This window comes from Trachymyrmex septentrionalis, unplaced genomic scaffold, assembly GCF_001594115.1.
Source record: "Trachymyrmex septentrionalis isolate Tsep2-gDNA-1 unplaced genomic scaffold, Tsep1.0 scaffold11, whole genome shotgun sequence".
Lineage (NCBI taxonomy): Eukaryota > Metazoa > Arthropoda > Insecta > Hymenoptera > Formicidae > Trachymyrmex > Trachymyrmex septentrionalis.
Genome location: NW_017304228.1, coordinates 3,818,774 through 3,842,265, shown reverse-complemented (window position 1 = coordinate 3,842,265; position 23,492 = coordinate 3,818,774). Strand labels below are relative to the sequence as shown.

At 32.9% G+C, this 23,492-nt stretch overlaps 1 protein-coding gene across 6 annotated transcripts in view; it reads left to right on the top strand.

The window, feature by feature from the left end:
- Positions 1–23,492, top strand: part of LOC108750552 (fasciclin-3) — a 391,231-nt gene that overhangs the window by 350,602 nt on the left and 17,137 nt on the right. For 2 of the 6 annotated variants that reach the window (XM_018490051.1, XM_018490065.1), the window contains exons 2-8: positions 9,629–9,958; positions 11,568–11,702; positions 12,175–12,351; positions 12,652–12,836; positions 15,842–15,983; positions 16,893–16,913; positions 18,100–18,213. In XM_018490051.1, coding sequence (XP_018345553.1) covers positions 9,629–9,958; positions 11,568–11,702; positions 12,175–12,351; positions 12,652–12,836; positions 15,842–15,983; positions 16,893–16,913; positions 18,100–18,213 — 1,104 coding nt within the window. Of the gene's footprint in view, positions 1–9,628; positions 9,959–11,567; positions 11,703–12,174; positions 12,352–12,651; positions 12,837–15,841; positions 15,984–16,892; positions 16,914–18,099; positions 18,214–22,943; positions 23,230–23,492 lie in introns of those variants that run through there. The other 4 variants (XM_018490055.1, XM_018490073.1, XM_018490083.1 and 1 more) reach the window with 3 other exon arrangements.

Sequence of the window (23,492 nt, the reverse complement as noted above, 5' to 3'; positions counted from 1 at the left end):
AAATGAAGTATTCGTACTTCATCGTTTGTACAATATCACTATTCACCAACCAGATTCCAAGCGTTACTCGATCGTTTTTGAACTATGGGATTCTGACGAACGCATCCAATAACGTGGAAACAAGCTTGCAAGCAATATAGTGCTTTTGTCTGACCGTTACCGGCCACAACGAATATCAAGTTAACTCGGTCGAACTCGGCGGCTTCCGAAAAACGCTATCGACAAGAGATGTGGAACATCATAATTGACGTACTATGCGCTTCAAATACGTTACAATACGTTTCATTTCTTTCAAAAGTCAATCGATCAGTTGTTAACGATTTAACGACTGCATTTATAATACTATAAGAAGAACATCTCTATTTTATTTTATATGAATTAATCACGTAACATTGTTTGCATTTTGATATTTAATTTACAAATACCGCATGAAAAATATTGCACGGGAAGAATTTTGCTAAAATATCTCTAAACATTTAATTAGATACAGAATTGAAAATAATTTTGTTGAACTATCAACTCTAGTAGCACAATTAGAGTAATTCCGGCAAATACGCCCCGCTGGGATTTACGCCGCAGGAGTCAGAAAAAATAGAAGGAGTGGGGGTAATTTTCCCGCAACTACTGTACTAGTATTACATACCTTTATGTTGTATTAGTATTGTGTTATGATTTTAGTTTGTTACTGTTAATGAAATTGTTATGAGTTGAATCAATTTGTCATTGTGTTAAGTAGCGCCATCATAAATTATAATTTACATAAAATGATTACTATAGGATTACTGTGCAAAAGACTTAGTGGTTATTTCGTGATACATGAGTGTAGAGGAATAGTAAAATATATTATATAAAATAAAAATACTTTGTTCTTGAATTCTTTGTTTAGTTTGTTGTCTTGTATATCTCATCTGTTTGACATTTTTAACAGGCGATTTAGGTCCAAAGCAAACAAATTGCGCAGATTGAATTCAGTGCACTAAACGCATTACATGAAATATATACCTCATGTCATAACACTTGTAAAACATCTGGGAAGATTGTAATTATTATTTATTATTTCATATACATATTTATCATTCTTATTCCTTAATAAAACTTTATAAATGCATTTTATAAGTTTTGTGCCATTTTATGTCTTATTTATATGCATTATTTGTAAATTTTTTATGAGTTATACATGCCCCCCCCCCTCCCTCTATGGAAGTCATATATCCCACCCTTATGGGATATACGGCAAAAATGCAAGGGTTTAAAAAAGTTTATTTTTTAATACGAAATATAAATATTTCGGATTTCTAATATTTTTTTTATAATAATAGACAGTACAAAATTTTTACTGATAAAGTTCGTTTACTCAACTTTAAACATAGTAAATAATACTTAATAAATTAAGTTTTTGATAGGTGCGGCGTATATACAGGAGTTACCCTATTGGTGCAATATTGCCCAAATATTAATCAATACATGCCAACCTTTAATCAATATATCGCCAATAAATTACTTTTAAGGAAAATAATTATGTAAAACACTCAAACTGATTGTTGGAATGTTAAAATTTTTTACAACATTACTCTTCATACTTGAGTTTTCTATATAATTATTTTGACGTTCCAACAAAGTTATTTTCGGAACTGTATCTACTTAGCTTTAGATATTTTGGAAAGAACACGTTCTTTATTTCCACATGCAAAATAAATTTCATATATTTTCAAGGTGTTTTCGTCATTTTTCATCATTAACCAGTCATGATTCAACATTGCCCGACATCATTTCATTATCAATCGCTGCGTGATTGAATAAATTCTTGCATTTTAATTTGATTGCGAAAATCAAGTCTGTTCTCCCTGATTCGCGCAAGAGATGCTGAGCATAACGTAACATGGTGGCCGAGCATATTTCGTGGTGTCCGTCGAGCAAAATTAGCAACGTTAGGGAATAGCGGCATCCTAATATGAGAAGTGCCGGCCGGGATTACTTCCTCTCGTTGCATCGTGAAACCACCACCGCAATGTAACCACAGCGGACCACGTCGTTCTAAGAGTCCATCGGGAGAGCGAGACATAGTAAAGATCGCTAATCTTACTAGAAAGTAGCGTGAAAAATGCACCGCATGCTAACAACTTTAGCATAGTTAAAGAAAAAAATATGTAACGAATACTAATAAATTTTATTATATTAAGAATATTAATATTAATATATTTCTTCTTATGAATAAGATTTGAAAATTTCTCAGCGCAAGGACTTATAAAAGATGATGAAAAGAAATAATCTGTTTTATTTTTTATTTTTATTTTTTGTCCAATTAAATTTTTATTTTTATTTTTAATATGATTAACTCTTTATTTCAATACATTTTTTTAGAACAATGAATTAATTTTTTTATATTAAAGTAAAAAATAGCTTTCAATGTTAAAGTCCAATTTGTGCGAAAAAAAATGTATCAGTAACGTTAAATCTTAATGTTAAATTATTTCAATGATAAAAATTTAGAATATTTTCTTAGTAGTATAGAAAAATTAATTCATTATTCTAAAAAACGTATTAAAATAAAGAGTGATTAAATTGAAAAATATAAAAATTATTTCATTTTATCTTTTTTATATTCCTTGATCCAAAAACTTTTGGACTCTTTATTATATTTAACTGAATTTATTCGAATGCACACGTTCAACACGCAGAATGACAAATCAATAATAAAGATAAATCCGAAGGCTCGTTCGTTGGCACAGTGTATATGGAACTTAATACGTGCGTTCCCATCCTTTCCCAGGTTTCCTTGTCGTTTCTCTCCTCTCATTCTTCCGAGCACACATCTTTGCACTTCCCTTCCGCAAGCGGAAGAGCCGCGGAGGAGACGCGAGGGAGGATGCAAGCGAGCCGAGAAAATTGGAAATCGCTGCGAAATTGCACTAGCAGGTTGCATGCCGGGTAGCCAAGATTATCTTCGCCGCGTTATCACTGCGCGGTGCGAGAGGATGGAGATGGCGGTCGGAAGACCGGGGGAGTCAATAACGGCGAACGGACATAAAATACCGAGGTGCGGAATGCACGGATACATGCGTAGTTATGTGTTATATTATACCATTCCATGATGTGGCACGTATACGGAACGTACACTCAGAAGTGGAAACCTCTGCTTGTAGACGAGAGAAGAACCGACGCGTATCTTCTTCGAGTAAATATTAAATTCGCCGAACGGATTGTAAATATATACTCGTAAATGTAAATCCCGCATTAGCATGCGGCGAACCGGTATTTTTTATGTAACTGTACGGAAAGAACGGTTTGATGCATTGTTACATTCATAATATCGAGTTATATCCAATTTGAATTATTTTTAATCATTCCTATAAGTCACAGAAACAACAAAACAAAAACAGTAAAGTTCCTAAAACAATGGAGTTTAACAATTTAACTCGATCAAGAAAATGTATTAAATTTGACCGAAATTTAATTTATTTTTTACTAAAAGCATGTGTTAATATGGATTATTTTACATAATCATAGAAATTGATTAATTTACATTTTGACACATATAAAAGTTAAAAATCACAAAATATTATTTAATTTAAGAGATTGAGTTACTGTTGCTCTTTTAATATCTAATAATGTTAAATATCTAAAAATTTAGCTAGATGTAGGTGTAAAAATAATTTTGTGTTGCATTATCAAAATAATTATGTAGAACGCTTAAACTTTGCTGATTGAATGTCAAAACCTTCTACTCTCATCATGCTTGAGTTTTCCACATAATTATTTTGATGGTTTAACAAAATTATTTTCAGATCTATATTTTTACTTAAATTTTTAATTATTTCAGCAAATTTTTTTTTAAATTGCATTTATAGCTAGAATTTATATAGTTTATATGATTCACATATAGTCGCGATTAAATTGCGAAAAGAGAAAAGCCGAGATAAAACGGTGCTTTTAACGCCCGTCTGGGCATCAATTTCATAATTGCAGTGATGCGTGATACGACGCGACGTCCACAAATCACCGCATCTGTTGCTGCGGCTTTCGGGGGATGCGTGTTCCTCGATGCAAGGACTACTGGCGGTGGCGAACGGTCGTATTCTCCGGGCAAATCCGGGTATACGGACAAATTAGATCGTGACGTCGGTTATGTAACAAATTGATGAGCGGAAAATCAAATGGGATTTATGGTCTTGCGATCGCCTGGCAGGTCGACATGGCGCGCCACATTTGCAGTCGCATGGAACGGCGTAGAAAGCGTATAGGAATTTTCATGTAATTTCAGCATCGACGCAAATTTCCGCAGAAATCAGAAAAAAAAAATATAACAAATATGTATAGTCAATGAATGAACAACTTTTGGAAATTATAATAATTTTTTCTTTATTAAATAAGCATTTTATGCGTAGCAAAATAATAAAAAAATATTTTGCATTTTAAATTGTATTTTTGCGCGTGTAACTCCACTTTTGTAGATACTACGTCAAAAATGTATTATTAATTGTCAATATAAAATAAAATAAAATTTTCATAAAATTGATAAAATATATCAAATTAAATCTACATGACGTATCCGCACAATAAAATTTAAATGATTGTACAATAAACAAGTATGGGTATCGTGAATAACAGAAATGAAAGCCTATAGTGTATACTATAAAGCGTATAGTGCATACTCAGGTACAAAAAAAAACAATAAAAATACCGCCAATATTAAGTAACGCCAGTTTTCGGAAGTGCTTTTAGTGCATTTAAAGTCCATGTCGTACTATAAAATTGGGCAACGATTCTAACGAACCCATTGAATCCCATGTCATGAACCGATACATAGGCTCGCGTACACAGAAAACGCATCTGAGTGCATCTAAACGGAAAAATAGCTCTATGTATGCGAATAAAAAAAAGACAGAAAACTCGTGATTGTGTCGCGCAGCATAATGTACATCCGAGAAATAGAGAGTAAATCGGTTTAATAGTTTCATTACTTGAGTAACAATAGAATGTAAAAAGATCACATTCTTTATGGAAAAATTTGCACAAATCTTCAATTGTTGAATATTAAAATAAATTAAATATATATGAATAAATTTCCAATTTTTGTTTGATATTTGTATATTTAAAATAGATACTACGTATCATATTTATCCGTTTAATTTTTATCGGAAAACAGATGTGGATTGTTTACCTAAAACCAGGGACTCGGACCAAATCGAAATTGGAACCGAAAATTTGGAACTTATTGGAACTTTTTTTTTTATGAACCGAAACCGTATTCAAATTTTGTATAATTTATGATGCCGAAACCGTAACCGAATTGGTAAAATATTATGGTTTTTTTCGGTCTTTTTTTCAGTTCTTAATCTTTATCCTTATTCTTAATCTTTCTTCTGTCCGTTCCTTCGTTCAAATCACCAATGTTCAATCCAGTATATTACCATCGCCAGCTCTCTTAATAATCAGAATGTAAATACCTCCATCTCATATGATATAAGAAATCTAGCGGGATTGCGAGACATATTTAATGTAAACTTTTTTTTTAAGATACTAGCATTTCTTTTATTTAGATCTTCCTCACCTACATGTTGCAACAATTTATTCTAAGTCATGAAATTCAAGAATACATATGTAGACTTTATGTAATAAGTGAGATCTATCCATAAAAATTAAATAAGTTGTAAAAAAAAACTGAGAGAAATATGCCTAAAATAATGTTTACGTAACTTTTATTCACAGCCACGTGATCAATTGACGCCTCTTTTCGATTAGGCTCTCTAGAATAAACAGGTGAACACGCTGTGTTCTCTCTTCCTTTCTTTCTCTCTTTCTCCTCCCCCTCCTCCTCCTTCTTCTTAATAGAACAAAGAATTAAAGACTAACAATTAAAGAATAAATAAAATAAAGCAAATAAATAGAACCGAAAAAAACCGAAACTGAAACCGGAACGTTTTTGATATTTCATTAAACCGGAACCGGAAATAAATCGAAAAAAATCTTTCGATCCCTGCATAAAACTGCAATTTCATAATTTCCACAATTCATTTATTAACTAAAAATAAATTCAAACTGATATGTTATATGTGTAAAATAAATTAGCATTTTTCAACTTTTTTAATTTACAACGCATTACATAATAAGCCAATGTCGAAGTATGTCATGAAGTGCACACGCTTTAGTGTAGGTTTATCAGATATATTGCTATGACACATAAAAATAACAATAAAATAATATACTAAAGTTTTAGTTTTTATTTTATTGTTTTAAAAATTTAATGATAATATCGCTTTGGTTAAAACGAGAGTAAACACAATATAATTTAGATATAATTTTCAAGGTTTTTTAAAATACTTTTTTTTACTTTGCATCTTGCTCGCTTTTTTACTTCTAAATTTTTTCGTTTCTTTTTACCTTCTCTAACATTTTCACGGTTCACTTGGAAAGATTATAGCATGCACGTTAGTGTGCCGCAGCATACTAATTAAAAAAACCTTGAAATATTGTAGATCATATCTCGTTTAATTTTTATTAAACGAAAAATAGATGGAGATTGTTGAGGATTGTTTATATAAAACTGCAATTACGCTGTTGTGCTTATCTTTAAACAGGTGCATCTTGCAATTAATAAGATTTGCAACCAGACTTCATTTCATAATATTTTCTACAATTCGTTTATAAATTAAGTACACATGGATAAATTCATTCAATCTAATATGTTGTATACATAAAATAAACTATGGCTACGATCTACTTAATACTACAAATGCTTCGATGCATTTTTTATTGGTCAATGAGTAAAATTTTTTCTTTCGATTGATTAATCAAATCTGTCGAAACATTTGTAGTGCTAAATGGATCACACTCTGCATCTTCTTGTTAAAATTTTTATCGGAAAATAGATGTGGATTATTCACAGAAAACTGCAATTACGCTGTTACACTGCTTATCTTTGAATAATTGCATCTGAGAGCTGCAGTTGGACTTAATGCTTTATTTCATAGCTTCTGCAACTCGTTTATCCAATCGCAAGAACAAGCATCTGTCAAAAATGCTATTTTGAGTTATGAGTACTTGCCTCTCAAAGCTATCCGGCGATCGACCGACCAGCCGGTCGACGGGATGAAATATGATAGTCGTTGCCCACGCCACGCCCAGTTTATCATATTTCTTGAAGTGCATTATCATAATAGCATCGTGCATGGGATCGGTCGGTCGCCGCGTCGTCGTTCCGTCGATGACACACCACGTCCTAAACTCGCGCAGAGATCGATGCAACCAGCACGTCGCGTTGCTTTGCGTCGCAACGCCATTCCGGTAGGGAACTTAAAAGCAAACGTCTATATATTTAACCCTTATGATAAGAACTCTTTAAGGGCGGGAGAGCGCTTTTTGTTGGGGCGGTGTGAGTTCTTACTTGAATAACTAAAACGTATATTACCTTAATAACGCGCATCATCAGGCTCGAATGGCAGCGATAATGATTGTCACATTTGAATAGCAATTGCATCTGTCATGTGCATAGACGTAATTTTAAAAAATGTATTTTTCTTTCGTTCTTATTTTGTAAAATAAAATAAATCTGTTGAAAATTTAATTTACTTAAAAAAATAATAGCTGTAAAAATTGTCTATTTAAATAGGTACAAAAGGACATTGAAGAGAATAATTCTCAATATATAGAAAAATAGCAATATACATATAGATACAGAAAATAATTACAAAATGTTATTTGCCCTCCTTTTTGGAAAATGTAGGATGTTATCTGAAACAATTATCTAGCATATTATGTAAAGTATACTGTATGAATATTAAGATCATGCTATAGCTTTGATTACAATATTTTATGTCACGTTATCAAACCTCAACGATACATATGCGCATACTAATATTTATAGTTATAGTGTTTAAAGCTTTTTTTTACATAATTATAGTATGCTGAATGTATAAAATGTTTTTATCGCTTCCATTTTTATGAAGTTTCTCTTATGAAGTTATAAAAAATATTTAAGCTTAATTGAGAATTATTTACGGAAACTTTTACGATAGTTTTTTATTGAAATTTAATAATAGAGTATATTTAAAATAAGATATAGTTTAATCTGCCAACAATAATGATTTTATTCAAATAAAAATAAATAAAAGAAATTTATATATAATGTACTGAAAATTTTTAATGGTTAAATTAATCTTTATATGCATTATGTTCTTATATTGCATACGTTCATACACACACAATTCATACAACTTTTATATTTTAATATACACATATACAATACTTCTTTAGTCTCTAAAATATTATTTACAATTATTGGAATATAATTATAATTATTTTACATATTTGTGCCATACACACACACATACACATACTTCTTTCTTCTTTTCCACGTATTTCTCTTTTGTATTTAATATAATTTGTTTTTAACATATTATTAACTATTCTGTTTAAATAAAAATTGGATTTTTCTAGACAAATACTTGATTTTCTTTTATAACACATCAATTAGCAAAACAACGAACATATGCGAAATTGTCGTAAGAATTATACTCATCCAGCGTGTCAAGTGAGTTTACAATGATAAAAGAGCGACTAGAGAAAGAAAAAAAGTCAACTGTGTCTTTTTCCGATACAAAGCGCGTTAGTATAAAAAAGATACACGAGGGTGATAGAGACAGTCAGGTGGAGATTTAATCAACTTTTCTTTTTGTCTCGTAAATCTTCGTAGACGTAGCATCTTCGTCCATGCGAATCACTCTCTCGATTTTTTATTGAAACTCTCGCAGATGCGTGTTCCTTAAAACCTACTGCTTAAAACACTTCCTTTTTTCCTTTCGATTGTTCTGAAAGCCTTTATAATATACGTTCACACTTTTGTACAACTCGATTCCCTAAATCAAATCTTTAAAAACAGTATGAATATTAAATGCAGGAATAAATTTTAATAATATTGAATATAAATATATACCGAAATTAATTAAATAATGTTGAATAACGTCAATCATATTTCTTCGATTAAATTAAAATGTTAAATTATTCCGTACAATTCTATAATTATTCTATATCTTAAGATAAATTTTAGAAATTGTGATTGAAATTATTGATTTTCTTTTTGGCTAAAATGAGAATCATTTTGATTAAATATATTTAAATTAAATTTATATCATCTTAGAGCCATAGCACACGAACTTAAGTAGTAAAAAAAACTTAAGTAGTAAAACGTTAGCAGTAAGCGAATTGGCCAATCACATCGCAGAGACGGTCATAATATAAGTAGAAAATTCAACATTGATTTTCTTACTATTTACGTTCTACTATTTAAGATTTTCTGTATGCCATCGCTCTAAGGTAATATAAATTTAATTTAAAACTTAATATTTAGTATATATTGTATTTAATAAAAATATTTCTCATTATTTTAAAATAAAGATTAATCAATGATCACATCTGAAATTTATCTCAAGACACAGAATACTTATAGAATTATATATAAAATAATTAAATTACATACACACATTCATGAAATACGTCAAATAGTTTTTAATAGCTTTTGTATTTTTTATATTGTATTATATTTCTTCTTCAACGCAACTTTAACTATAGACTTATGTGATTTATTTGCAATTTATCGAGCTTATTATTAATTTTGTATATCTGTTTTCAGTAAAATCGAATATGTTCATAAACACCGAGCCAAAAGGAGATACGGCTGTACGAGTCGGCGAACCTTTACAAATTCTCTGCACCGCTCCACAAGAGATTCGTTTTTGCCGTGTAGAAATACCTGGCGAGGGTAGCATGCTGCTAACCCCGGCAGATACCTCGGAAGACAGAGATGGCAACATCGAATATTATGGAAAAGGATTTAGTATTGGCGAATGCGGCGTCCGTATCGCTAAAGTGAAAGAAAATCATCATGGCATCTTCAAATGTTCTTTGACGTCCAAGAAGGAACGGCAAGAAGAAACTGCTTCTCTCAATATCATCGTCGCGAGTGAGTTCTCACTTTCTATCTTGATTTGATGATATTCTAGCTTAATGAAATCGTTAAATATAGACTTGATATATCAGAACTTTAAAGAAAATATATTTTTAAGTTATATTTTTATTAAGATATCTGTGTGTTCCAAAGCTAAAAACACAGAAAAAGTTATAAACGATGTATTAAGATACGGAGATAATCCTCAAACTTCATAACTTCTTTGAAGAAAATATCCATAAAAGCTTCAAAAAGCATTTAAAAATTATAAATGTCATTTCTAGAAATATCTGTGTAGGTATAGGTTTTTTCTATAGGTGTATGTATATATATATTTACACCTCTATATGTGTGTGTGTGTGTGTGTGTGTGTGTGTGTGTGTGTGTGTGTGTGTGTGTGTGTGTGTGTGTGTGTGTGTGTGTATACACGAATATTAGAGTTTTAAAATTTGTTCTTCTATTTTAAATATAAAAAACAGCACATATAATCATTTTAGTATATAATCGTTTATTATTTAGTGCATAATTATTTTAACCACTTTGTATAATCGATTACTTTGATATTTAATCTGTACTTTGTAATATGATTTAAAATTTTTATCTTAATTATATTTTTATTCAATAGCAAATTGTTATTTAATTTTTAATCGCACAGATACAGACAATTACTTTTATGTATTATATTACACCTAAACTCAAAGGTAATTAAAAGTGAGTGTAAACGGGCGATTATGAAGTGCGAAGTAATAAATAAATGAAAAATAGGATATTTTTTTGACAAAGAGGTTACGATGAAAAGAGAAACATTAATTAGAGCAAGAAGCAAAAAATAAACGCTTGTTCCAGTCGCTAGAGCTGTATTCGAAAATAATTAATCTTCCTTAAGGAAATTGCTTACGGAGACTGAAATAAGCACGGAGCAAAATTACTGTTTAAGATGAATCCGATAAAGATAAATGACGAGATTCGTGAATATCTTAGGAAAATCTTTTATGTTATTTTAATACAAAAAGAAAACATCATGGAAAACAGTTAAATTTAAGTACTATTTCCGCATCAGATTCGAATAATAAAAATGATAAAGTATATAATAACAACGGTGTAAAGATTCTTTATGTATAAACAAAATAACCAAAATAAATGGCGAAAAAGAGTCGACGCATAATAACATTTAATTAAAGATAATAGTCATAGATACATAAAATAAAAAGTGCCCCATCGCATATACAACATTAGGCTACGTCGAGATCCATCACATGCTGATTTTCGCGCGTTAAAAATGTTGCGTCACTGAATGTTATCGATTTATTATTTTTTTTGTTGTAATCTTTTATGTCTTTTCGGATTATATTCTTTTTACATCTGAGGAGGGCTCAATCCAGTAGCCGAAACTTGTTTGTTTTATATATTAATATGCGCCGTTTTACTTTTTATTTTATGTATCTATGACTATTATCTTTAATTAAATATATTATGCGTCGACTCTTTTTCGCCATTTATTTTGGTTATAAAGTATATAATAAAGTGTGTAGAAAATATCGCCATTTATGTTGTTTTCTAATTTGATCTGATCGATACATGGCGAGGCGAGAACAAAAGAAATTCTTATTTCTTAATTTTTCAGAACCACCCGAAACTGTTGAGATTTTCACGAATTCGGGGAGTCTTGGCGGAAACACATTTAGAAAAGGCGAGAAATTGGAAATTAGCTGCAAGGCTAAATCTGGACGACCAGCAGCGAATTTGACTCTGTTTCTCGGTTAGTATATTTAATATTCTAAAGAAGCGTATACTTTTTTCCAATTTTCTGATCTTTTTTATAACAACGATTATTACATTTATGTAAATCAAAATAAGAAAATGACTTTGAAAAATGTAATTATATAATATATTATATAACAAATAACTATACGAGCTATAATTGTATAACAAAGATATTTCAATCATTTAGATAATGAGTCAGCTTTTTTTTTTCAAAATTAAACAATAAGAAAATTTGAAAATTTGATGAAGGAAAATATACCAATATTGTAAACACAAGCAAATACTGGAATAAGTCGTGTTTATTTATCTTTGAATTAATAACGTGTGTTAATTTTTGAAAAAATAGATTAATAACAAATTAATATTCTCTGTATCCGTAATATACAATTATTACATTATATAAAGTATAAAATATAAATGTATGGAATGCAGTATAAAAATGAGATTACTCTTGTTTGAACATTTAGACGAGGAGCCGATTGGCGAAGAAAGGATCTCTTACGATATGAACATGAATGCAGTAGCAATGCAGAACGCTTCGCGCAGTTTAGATTGGACAGATAACGGCAGAATGATAAGATGCATAGCTAATCACATCGCTCTTGATAGACCCATAGAACAAACTAAGCCACTCGAAGTATACTGTAAGTAACCATCTTTGTAATGTAAACCATTTTCTTATTTATTGACATTAATTAGCTTTACATTTTTTTAAAATTCTATTTTGTTTCATTTGTATTTTTATTCTATTTTACCTTTTAGAGTTTGTAACTTCCTTTAATATTAATTTTTAGTACTAGTAAAATTTATATATTTATTTAATAATGGAATTTACCCCAATTAATCTTTATGTTAATGAATTTTTTTACATAAAAATTGTTATATTAGTCTCTATCGTCTATTTTTATCATAAATTTAAAAAAAAAACTATATCTTTTTTTTAGATCCACCTCAATCACAGCCGACTGTTGAACGTTTCGGATACGTAATTGGCAGACGGGGGATCATCAATGTTACCGTTCATGCGCATCCTAGGCCGCGATTTACATGGCGAGTGAACAACGAAAGAATTGAAGAAGGTCGTCCCGACGAGAGTAATCGACTGGAAACTTCAACCGCCGTCGATTTGGTAAGTTTTCTTTTTTAAATTTAATAAAATTATATAAACGAGTCAATTACTTGTTAAATATTCATAATAACACAGATTGGCTGATAAAATCTCATCATCTGGAATAAAAATGTTTTCCCTTTTCAATATTAAATATCTCTCTTTGATCTGATCTACAAAAATAAATTTTAATGAAAGAAAGAGAGAGACATTTATTCATGATTTGTTTTAGAAACATCACACACAAGAAAAGCACTTACTATTTTAAGTATTTTTAAATCATTAATTCTTCATTAAAAGAAATAATTTTGAAATTTATTTATTATAAAAAAAAATCGCTGTTATTGATCTCCATATTTTTCGGTTACCTAAAACGATCGTCGCCATGACGTGACGTAACGTAAGGTATATAGAGCGGTTTGATTTGGCGAAACGTTGAGCAGAACACATCGGTGTCACCGATCGGTGATTCGTTTAGAGACTCGAGCCATTCTCTTTGGTGACAGATAAAACGTAGGAAGAAGAAACGCACGAGCCCAAGAAATAATTGGCGATGAAAGGGAAGAGCAACTGGATTGGCGGAGGCAAATGAAACAGAAATCCAATATTGCGCTGCGACTCCGGCGGCGAGCCTCGATTTGCCGATTCGCCCGATGCATTCTCCATGCATCTGTGTGACAGCGCCCGCGGAGTGCAGCGTTGTAATGAAATTCCATTGAATTCAGACACGGGGATGCGAATCGATCGAGCATCCGCGCGATCGCACACGGAAGGTCCTCGAGCCTCGGAGGCGTTTGTTCCCCACCCATTGTTTCGTTAGCAAGAGGCGGTTTGTTCATCCTGTAGTTACGGTTTAAATGGATTTGCCGATCTTGCAACTTGCGCTTTTTAATTAGTTCGGGACGAACGGAAGTAGGACGTTCGTCGCTTCTGAATGCACCGGCTGCGTTCTTGTTCTTCTGAATCTATTTATTAAATCAGTCCGAGGGAGAAAAAAGGGATGGAAATCGACAAAAAAAAAACTTAAACATTCAACGTTGCTGAACTCGCAACTTCAAACGTTCTTTGAATGCCATTTAGAATTATATTTGTTCTTAAGGAAGAAATCTATGTTACAAAGAATGCAAATAGTCAAACGCATTTCAACTTCCTTTTTTCTCCTCTCGTTATTTCATTTTTTTTTCTCCGGTCTAATACTTATGTAAAATCGGGAATTTTATCGCCAGGCGCCAGATGCTCGGATACATCGGCGAAGGAAGGCCGCAGAAAGCTGGCGAACTTCCGGACAAATGCTCGGCGAGCGCACGAACTCTCAAGCGCAAGAGAAGGAGAGTCGGAACGTTAATCGAGCGGCACGCGCGCGGTAAGCCGGCCGAGTGCATTCAATGACGCGGATTATTCCCTGGTCGAGGGTGAGAGATCTCAATGGCGTCCGATGATTTCGTTGGGAACTCGCGCTTCGGGTTCAAACTTTCGGAGCGAACGGCACACTTACGCGAGCATAACGTTCTAGACAACGGCAGCGTGTGCCAGAACCAATAAAAGCCTTCATCGCCGCCGTCGGCAACCGGCGTTATTCGGCAACCTGGCTTCGGCTCGTGTATGAATGGCTTTCAAATAGGCTTTGCGCAGCCCTCACAAGTCTGCAAGCAACTTGCAGCGGATTACTGACCGAGCACCGCGACGTACTGCGCCATCGACGAATACGAATCAGCTTCCACTCTGAAAACGCAATTACTAACAGTGAGCCAGACGAGAGAAGCGAGAGCTTGGAAAGGCTCGGCATACCACTTTTGTTCCTATAATAGCGCCCGAGAACAACGCTCGATGCGATATCGAGATCCGCCAAATGGATTTTTCCTCGATTAGAAAACTGCAGAAATAAAGTAAAAAATTTAATAAAAATTGATAGAATGTAAAAAAAGAAAATATTTTTATTATCGTAAAAAATAATAGAGATGAAAAATGCAATAGAAATTAAATTTATTTAATTTGAAAAAAATAAAGTTTATACCTAATATTTATTCGATGAAAAAGTTATAAGAATAAATGTTTTTTTAATATAAAATAATATACAGGATGATAAAAAGTTTGCCTATAAAGTTTTGTGTTTACCAAATTATTAGTAACATATATTAATAATGACGAAACTTTAGAATGGTACTTATATCTCATTAAATACCAAAAATAATAATTAGCATTCGAAATGGCAATCTTTAACTTTGATACAAGCTTTAAAGATGCTTTGGAAAAGCATCAATGGTTGCGCAGCTTTCCATGGATAATTATAGTGGATAATTCTCCCAGACACAATCAATAGAACGGTCTTTAATTCATCAACTAATGAAAATCTTTGATACAATCTTTTTATGGTATTTAATAGTATGTAATTAAAATTAGTTTGTTTTTTTAATTAAATAGATATTATTACCTAGGTAACAGACTGATGTCAAAATACTAACGAATAATAGCTTGCTGTCTGGATAATCATTTGATAAATACACAAAACATCGTAGCCAAACTTTTTCGTTACTTTGTGTGTATAATATATATATATGTGTGTGTGCGCGCGCGCGCGCGTGTGTATATGTCACAGTTAAAGTAACTTAACTTTAGTAAATATATACACTGACAACAGCAGACTACAGTAAATGTATACATTTACTGAATTAACACTTTGACTGTGATGTATACATTTACTGAATTAACACTTTGACTGTGATGTATATAAAGAATTTATATGTCCTTTTTTTTCTTTGTCTGCCTCTGTAACGAGCGCTATAATTATCAATTTACCTCTTTTTAATATATGGATTACAAAGATTGTGCAAAAACTCGTAGATTAATGGTGAAAGCTCCCGAATAATTTATAGTGGACGTACCTTCGTGTTCGCGCGCAGCGACACTTTAAAGGGCTTAATTAAAGGGTGTAATTAATGAGCGATGGCGCGTGCAAAATTAAGAGCGCGGCGGAACGGGATCTGATTGATGTACATGTGTCCGTAACACGAAGCAACATTTTACAGGGGAATGGAGCATGGAGTGTAATTCTGATGATCGACAGTGTTCAGAAATCCGACACGGAAAAGGAGTACATGTTGATGGCGACCAACAATGAGGGATCGAATGAATATCGTATCGTTTTGTCGACATCCTCAGAACCGGCGGGTAAGTTATTCGACAAATCCGATTTACGTGAATTCTTTTCCATTGAAAGCGTTACACTGTGCACCTAGAAATACGAATCTTGTATACATATCGAAAATAATCGGCGCACCATGGAAATATTATGATAACTGGCAGCACAAGAATGTATGACATTCCTAACAATTTAATTAATCGATCAATTGAGAATAATTTTATGACTCTTATAATATATTTTGAATTATTATTCAGCAATCAGAAAGATTATTTCAAATTTAAAGTTTTTTCTACAGAAATATCTTCATATTTGAAATTAATCTCTCTATAGAAAATGTATTAAAAATTTTTATCCGTCTTATCGTAAAAATTTATAAAATTAATTCTGATAATTATATTATTAATTAAATTCTTTTAAGTGGAATATACTTAAAAATTTTTTTATGAGATCTAACTCTGTTACTTATTTATATTTTTAAAATAGAATTCATCAAGAATCTCTTAAATGATCTTATCTTGATTTTTGGAAACATTAAACTCACTTGACATAATTACGAGATATTTTTGAAATATATGTCTCGCTCAAATTGAATTATTATGTTTACGGATCTCAATATATAATAGCGAACGGATGGTAGGTAACACGCGAGCAATTAATAAACCACCACACGCTTTGTTCACATTTTTTTTTTGATTGCCTGAATCAATCGGTATTCACACTTGGCTGTCCACTGATCACCCACTACTACATCACGATCATAATCATGCCACCGCGATCTCGCACGTAAAATTGCGGCTATCGATCGTCGTAATTGCCACGAGATGATCGCCCATCGATCATCATACATACATACACACGTGCCTTTGAAAATATGTTCCGTTTTATGTTTATGTGCGTGTCTAACCATATCGATCCTTCACCGCATGCTCACGCAGGACCGCTCAGTAACCTCTATGGTAAGCTCTCCGAACACATGCACGCACTAGGTAATGTCATTTTTTCAAATTACTATACGTAAGTAGTCTGTGTAGTCACGTAAATGCGCACGGCGTTCCGTGTACGGCGGTTTGACCAGGTGAAGATCGGGGATGATCACACCGAGAAATTAATAACCGTTATTTGACTAAGGGTGTAATATACGTCGATCACGAGAGATACACGTTGACATTGATCGAGCGACGAATAATTTACTAATTTCAATGCACGTCCGCGAATCTTGATTGCCATCAACGTGGATCAGATTGGATCGAATCGCACGAAACGCTGTGTGGTAAAATATCAGTAAAATATATGTCGCTATTACTACAATGGTAATTTACTTCAACACAAAATTATACAAGATGTTTTACGATTTTAATAACAGATTGTTTGTCGAATTTAGTATTTTTCTTAGCAAGAGTATTGAAAACGATTAACATTTTTATAAGTTTCTAATTTAATACCTATAAAAATTTCACGGAAAAATAAAATTTACTTAGTTAATTAAAAATGCGATTTTGTTGAAAATATTGGAAAATTATTGATATTTTGGAAAATAAAATATTGATCAAAAATATATTACAGCCAATTAAAATTGTAAAGAGATTTTATATAATGGTATAATTATTGCTAAATATTTTATAAATATTTGCGTAAAATATCATCAATATATTATATAGGTACCTATACATATTAGTACCTTGGAAACGAAAATATTGAAGAACTTTGAGAAAAGAAGATTAAAAAAATAAAAAATTTTTGTTTATATTGAATTGTAAAAAATAGTTTGTTATAATTATAAATGAATATAATATTAATTATTTATTCTTTTATTCAATTATTGTCATTGAAAAAAATCTCAAAATAAAAAATTTTTTTAAATACTAAGAAAGACTCTATAAATAATTTCTAAAATGCTTGTCAGCATTTTACTACTTACGTATAGTTTGGTTTATCATAGACATTCCATTATTGCAAATAAAAGTTATTAGTTTTAACACTTCAAAATTTCGATCTCAAATATTTCATATGCGGCATTCTTATTCTTTTAATTTCGTACCAGAAGATTCCATCGTTGCTTTCCAAGGCATTGATATAACATCAAATGTCACACAAGTACAAAGAATTACGATAACAAGAGGCATTTTTTTCTGCGATTTGCAGGCGTTGATTTGGACGCTGGATCCATCATTGGTATCGTCGTGGGCGTTCTGGTGCTTTTACTCATTATTTTCCTCGTAATCTTTGCACGCGCGACTGGCCGCTGGTGTTTTGCAGGTGAGCAATTTAAAAATGTAGATACTCGGTAAAGAAAGACCCTATTTAGATTATATATGCTACATATTATATATGTATATATGTCAGTCTTATCATTTTTCTTTTGTACTCCCTAACGATTTGGTTGCGCGGGAACGGTCGAGGAATGCAAACATTGTAAAGCCGGAAATATCGTAAAATTTGAGTAAAAGACATCGTTTGCGCAGGACGAGAAACTTCTTGGAATAAATACGAGCTCATTAAAGTTATCGGAACTTATACAGCAAATTATACGAAAAATAAGATTCGGGAAAAAGATGAGTCGCACAACTAAAAAAAAAAAGAATTTTTTTGATAGTAAAAATAGTAGTTTATTTCGTTTATATTTCTTTTACATCTCTCCTGTTTTTAGAATTTTAATTAAATTCATAAATGTTCATAATTATTTAAAAGTAATTTCAAAGTATAGAAATCAATAGGATAAATTTAATATTAGACGAAAAAAAACTTATTGCACTGAATATTACAGAACGATTTTGCTGAAATGTTAAAAAATTTAGCTATTATAGATACAAATCGAAAAATAACTTTGTTGAACCATCAAAATAATTATGCAAAAGATTCAAGTATGGTAGGCAATGCTATAAAAAACATTTCAACATTCTAATAACTATCTTCTACATAATTGTTTTGATAGTCCAACAAAAGTATTTTTAGATCTACATCTAAATTTTTAAATAATTAAATTTTTTAAATACTTCCGCGCAAAATAATTCTTTCTGTGTCAGTATATCAAGATTTACTATAATACAGGAAGAGAGAAAATGTCAAATAAGTAGAGAATAAGCCGTTAAAGTTATCATCGTAATTTAGTTTGCACTCATTCATGACATTTATGGTTTTAATGTTAATTTTATTTAAATAAGTTGACTGCGCTGTGACATTTATTCGACATTTATATATAGTAAACGAAAATAGAAGTTTGTCTTCATTTGCTTCGCGAACGTAAATAATTCGAGAAAATTTCTAAAGCTTCACGTACAATATCCATTAATAGATACAATATAAATAATGAAAGTAAGTTTCCTCGACATTCGAGAATATCTAGAGAAAATATGATCGGTATAACATGAAATGATATGAAAGTGAAATAATATTGCTCGACGTAAAAGTTGAAATGCGATGAAACAACTTATGTATCACTCGTCACTTTCTTGTTGTGATTGTTGTTGTCGCTGTTGTTGTTACTTTATTACCACATAGTTCGTTACTATTGTTTCCGTTAACGTTGCGCTACGATCGCGTGGATCGCAATGTCTGCAGTATGCGATTAGCCTAAACGCGAGGTAATTATCACAGCGGTATCACAGTATGCGCGTGCAGTAGAAACGTATATACTGAGTTTAATTAGTACGCTCTGAAGCAACTGTAACGCTATTCGTCGTATATCTTAATATATATATATATATATATATATATATATATATATATATATATTATATATATACGTATATCTAATATACAATAAGAGTATATTTTTATATCTGAACGTATACAAATATCTTATGTGTTGTGCCGCTACGCCGATATAGGACAGCATGCGAGTCGGGCCAAGTAAAGAATACGGAGATACGCCAACGATTACCTTGCGATTCCGTACTCTAGGCATGACACTGTCCAGGGGTAAGTCACCTCAGGCAGGTCGAAATACCTTCTTTCCCCTGACAACCTACCCACCCCCTCCCCTATTTCTTTAAAACAATGCTCGTTCTCGTTCATCATCGACCCGTCCGCTCGCTCGTCACCCTTTTTTCTTCGCGATCATTTTTATCAGCCTCATGACACCCTCTCTCGTTCTCTCCGCGCCATCACTTTCAGCGCCGGCTTATCGACGACCGCGGACCCGTCTACTCGTTTGAGTGGTAGACCCTCCCCTTCAAATTTAATACACTTTTCGCTTCTGCTCTCCTCATGCTTCTCATCTTGCAAGACCTCCCTGACGTGTTCTCAAATTTTTACGCCGCACTATCATTTTTATTTGTGACACGTGTCGATACCGAACCGTTTTATCGATTTATAGCTTGCGTTTTATATCGCCGATAAATATCGTTTCCTCCGATTAATCGATCGTGCTTCCGCCGCATTTTCGCTTTCGTTGGCCAAGTTCGAGGCTGTAACGCTCACGATTTTTGCCCGTTTCTTCTCTCTTCCGCGTTGTTTTATGGCTACTTTTGGCATGGAATCGCAAACTACTATCTTGCCTGTATTTATGAAGAGGAGACTTAGAAAGACCTGCGCAAAATATGATACCCAGTAAGCCAGGGAAAAAAGGAATATTTTTCACGAAGCATGAAAGACATTTTCGTAATGGAGAAAGATTAAAGTCACTTTAGCGCGCTTGGCAGTTTTAAGAATTCACTTTCTTTAACAAGAAATATTCTATATTTTCTCTCACAATATTTCGTAATTTACGGGCCGTAATCGAAATAATATCAATGTATCACGCGTATCGAGAATTCCGGTAGAAACCGCGGAGTTTAACGGCGAAACTTTTACGACCAACACTATTTCGGGCAATTAAAAACGCCCGAACGTTAAAAAAATCGTTCTCCCGATATTTCACCCCTACGTTTAATTATTCCATAGGAATGTTTTTAAATATTCCGATAAGCCCTGGACTGCAGAGTAAATTTGACATTTGAATTCACAATCTGACAGTCGTTCCATTTTCTGTTACGTGTTGCTAAACGAAGCGGTAAACACAAAGCATAGGATCAATTGAAACGCGCATGATTAAAGTTAGGAATAACAGTTAGTTTATTTAATCTGAATTTTATATTAATTATATAATTACATCCAGTAAATTATACATTTTTTTTACGTATTGTTTACCACACTGACTTTCAATTGCTTTTATTAATATATTGTTTTTATCTCTCAATACCTATATTGTTTTTATTTTAGTGACTTTATTTAATCTTTTTTAATGAAGAAAATATTTACTAATTAATTTTTATGTTATTTCTAAAGTAATTGAAGTATACGTATAAAATTGAAATACTTATATATATTTTTAGATACATTATTAAATTATATTTCCATTTTTTTTTTGTACAGTACCGCCCGGCAATCTTTGGTTATGACTTCCATCATCGATACCAAATCGATAACTATTATTCCTTATCCGAATCGCATTTGATACACGGTTATCGAATTTCATCTGCATGTCAACAATATCTGCTCCGTAGTTATTTAACGGTAATTTAAGCATACTTATTGCAACGTGTTCACAATTGTCTTGTACATGTCTCTCGTGCGAGCCTTATAGCCTGTTTTACACGACGTAATTTAATTTGTCAGCATGCATTGTGTAATATCGTCACGGTATCGGCTTAATCGTTCTTCGCTTACATTGCAAAAGTACTATATTATGAAATTAGTAATAATAAATATGTATTATTATTTATTTCTGCACATATGGATACCGCTGCAAAATCTGTGGCAAGGATTACGATACAAAGCTGCGATACCATTAGAAAATCAAGTGATGCGAACACGTTGTAAGCCATTGAACGAGAACACATAGCGTTCCTTTTCTTTTCTTTCTCGCAACAAGCAACGATAAGCAATCGGCAAAGGCAAGTGTGATGAAATTATTCCCGAGCAGAAACGACCGGTTCGTCCAATACCAATTACCTTCCGCGTACTTTCTGACACTGCTCGTCACCGTTTTAGCGTCTTTTTTTGTTACAATTGGAATTGCGATTTTTCCTTCTTTCGCCCCTTCAGATTCTGATCGTACAAGCATGTTTGTCACCTCAGAAACCCTTTACTGTTTATTTATATCTCCCCCGTGCGCAGATTGCGTGTGTATCCTTTGCTATATTTGCCAATTAGCGTCGAGAGATGCGATGACGTGCTTTTAATTACTCGGATTTATTTTGCTTGGATCGAGATTTGTATGTTAGTGGGATTGATTATGCCTGTGAATGTTACAATACATATTTTTGACAATCGTTAATTCGTACTCTTTATATATATATTTATGTAACGCACGAGCGATGCAAATTGAATGTCTTATCTCAGTAGCTATAGATAACATAATTAGATACAGTAATGCCTTTTTACATCGGGCATCATAACATTTACACTGAACACACTTGATACACTTTGAAACGCAGTAATGCAGCACGATATAATGTGCCTCGGACAATTTGCATTAGGAACTGTTAATCGCGTAATGAATATTAGAGACTTCCATATTAAAAGCGCATTAAATACCTAACTCCATAGAAAAGTCCAAAAGAACACATGATACTTTTTAATAATCGAGTTTACAATTTTTCTCGTTCAGTTAGAATAACAAATCAAGATCAACTTAAAATTTCGATTCGCGCGAATTGAATGAACGTTAAAAGATTAATGTTTCAAGCTTTCCATCTTGCAGTCTCGCGAGTAGTATCACTAACCGAGATATTTTATGGCGAGATATAAATTATGTTTCGCAAGAACAAAATATTCGCTTAGCTGCGAGGTGTACAAGAAGACGTCGCGTGACAGATAGACACCCGGGTAATATTGATTCATTGACAAGATAAACGGCGTTCGATAGTCGACGCGAACGGCGATATCGCATTCGCAAAGCGTTTATAAAAAAAAAACGGTGATAAAAACCGGGAGAAAAAGAGAGAAAGATAGAATGCCCACACACGCACATTTGCCTTGACCGATCGTGGCGTTGCTTGTTGCAGCGAGGCGTCGCGACGAGGAGACTGCGGATGACGTCGGCGCCGGAAGCGAGGCGCACATCACGCCCGGCGATGAGGACGAGGATCAGGAGGACCCGCGTATCATCGACGAGAAGTTGCCGCAGGGTGGCCAAGAGAATCCAATACACACGAGCACCGAATACGTGAACGGCCGTACGGACATCAAAGACACCAAGAAGGATGAGAAGACGGACACGCCCGTCTAAGAGAGAGATTTAAAGAAAGAAAAAAAAAGACAAGAGAAGGGACGCATTCCTCTCGCCTCGTTTCTTCTGTCTCTCTCTTTCTCTTTTCTCTCTCTCTCTCTCTCTCTCTCTCTCTCTCTCTCTCTCTCTTTACCTTTCCTTCGTACGCAGGAAAACCGAGCTGTCTTTACCGCGTCAGACTTTAGCAGTAACGATCCAAGTTTCCCCTGGTGATTTCCGTTTTTGCGTGCAAAACGTGCGGACACTTTCGTTAAGCGTTTGCAATCGAAAGTTGACTCGTAGAGCGATACGCTACTTATTTCTCATTTCCATTCTCACAGGATGA